The 1,755-nt window shown below is 45.2% G+C and overlaps 1 protein-coding gene across 1 annotated transcript in view; it reads right to left on the bottom strand.

The window, feature by feature from the left end:
• trnt1 (tRNA nucleotidyl transferase, CCA-adding, 1) overlaps positions 1–1,755 on the bottom strand; it is a 10,445-nt gene that overhangs the window by 4,813 nt on the left and 3,877 nt on the right. Inside the window, 1 exon segment of the mRNA XM_010779396.1 lies at positions 1,578–1,746. Coding sequence (XP_010777698.1) covers positions 1,578–1,746 — 169 coding nt within the window.

Genomic DNA, 1,755 nt, shown 5'->3' on the forward strand with positions numbered 1-1,755 from the left:
TATGATCATTTCCTGATAACGTTGAAGCAATAGCCCCGCCTCTCCCCACCTCTCCTGCTCAGAGATCAGCTGATGGGCTGTCAGAAGAGGGGGAGGAAAAGAGAGGCTCCGTTTTTTATTATTATATAGAGTTGATATCAATTTGTTTTAAAGCTCAATAAATAACAAAGAAGACCTCTGACCGGCACTTTTCTAATTTTGTCCGGAAGATTTCAACTTTAACGGACATGTTGACCGGCGAAAAAAAAACGAACTGAAACTCTGCCGCGCGGTCCCCTCGTCCCTTGGAAGAGGCGGAGAGGTGTGTGTTTTTCATCTGCTGGTGGACTACTGGAGAGATTTACTGCAGGAGCAAACGCTTGCCTCGGGGAGGGAGAAAAAGAGCCAGAGCGTCCACAGCGGAGAATAAACAGAAGGGCAACCATGGCAACCATGCACGGGAAATCTTCTTCACTGCTTTTGTGGCAGGACTACAGCGCCACTTACAGGCCCGAAATGATATGTACTACAGCGTCTCCAGCACTTTCGAGCGGTCTCGTGTGAACGGACACGTTTCTGGTGCCCGTTGCGTGTGGACGGAAGACTTTTTTGATAACGATTTCGGTCCGTTAGCGTTATGGTCCTCGTGTGGCTCCAGCCTTAAAGCCCGAGCAGCTGACCCTCAGGGACTTTCATTAACATCAGCCGGTAATTGCTGGAGAGCGAGGGGCTGCAAAGAGCTGGAAGGTTTGGGACTTTCCATTTAAGGTTTTCACTTCCTTAGAGGCCGAAGCAATTTAGGAGTTGGTCCCTTATATGACCAGGCTTACGGAGCGGAAGAGAGGTGATTGTCAACTCGGTTTTGTTAAAACTATACAATAAATGGTTGATGCATACGTTACATGTGTTTATGTAGTGAAATATACTAAGATGAGCACACCAAATGTCTGCTAAGGGAGCCCTTATGCACTGTAACAGATGAACCATACACACAGGCATATCAAGCTGGAATACACCACAAACTCTGCAAGTGTAGGATTTGGGATTGCACCAATGACTTATTAGCATGCTACATGTTCTCTCAGAACATTTTCAAAAAGGATTGGAAGAGACGTTCCAACAGGTGGGGACATGTTTACCAAACTTGGCCAAATGCAGTAGTTTGAAACAGCCATGTGCATCCACACTGTAACCACATATCCCCCCTTTAAATCGAAAAACATCACTAAAAATGTTCAGTAAATACGTTCCGATTTCCTTTTTTTCTAGTGTTTAAGTGGAGGTGAGCAAACTGCCCTCTGCCCCAGCTTCATATAAAAGTGTCTATTCTTTTCTTAAAATGGTAAATAATGGTAAGTACTATCATAAATAACTGCCGTCAGGTTTATTTAAGTAGAACCTTTTCTAGTGTGTTCTTGTGGAAATAAATATTTAAACATATTTCATAATGGCCCCACATATATTGACCCACAAGCTCTTTGCTAAATGTCATCGTTGTCTCCTCTCTTTTATACTTTCCACTCCGTCTGTGTGCCTTATTTGAAAAAAGGCGAAAAATAATGTTCTTTGAAAACCTTTGATTTGCCCCCCCCCCTCACCTATGTACTGGACCAGCTCCAGACTGTACATCAGCTCCAGCAGGTGATCAGCATGGTTACCAACAACCATCTTCTTCAGCTCCGTCCAAATCCGTTCTCCAGATATCGCTGCAAGGCCACGACTGTTTTCCCGGATGGCGACCAGCGTCTTCGGGTCGTGGCGGTCGGGCTCCGGAGC

This window comes from Notothenia coriiceps, unplaced genomic scaffold, assembly GCF_000735185.1.
Source record: "Notothenia coriiceps isolate Sejong01 unplaced genomic scaffold, NC01 NC01_scaffold00020190, whole genome shotgun sequence".
Taxonomy (NCBI): Eukaryota; Metazoa; Chordata; class Actinopteri; order Perciformes; family Nototheniidae; genus Notothenia; species Notothenia coriiceps.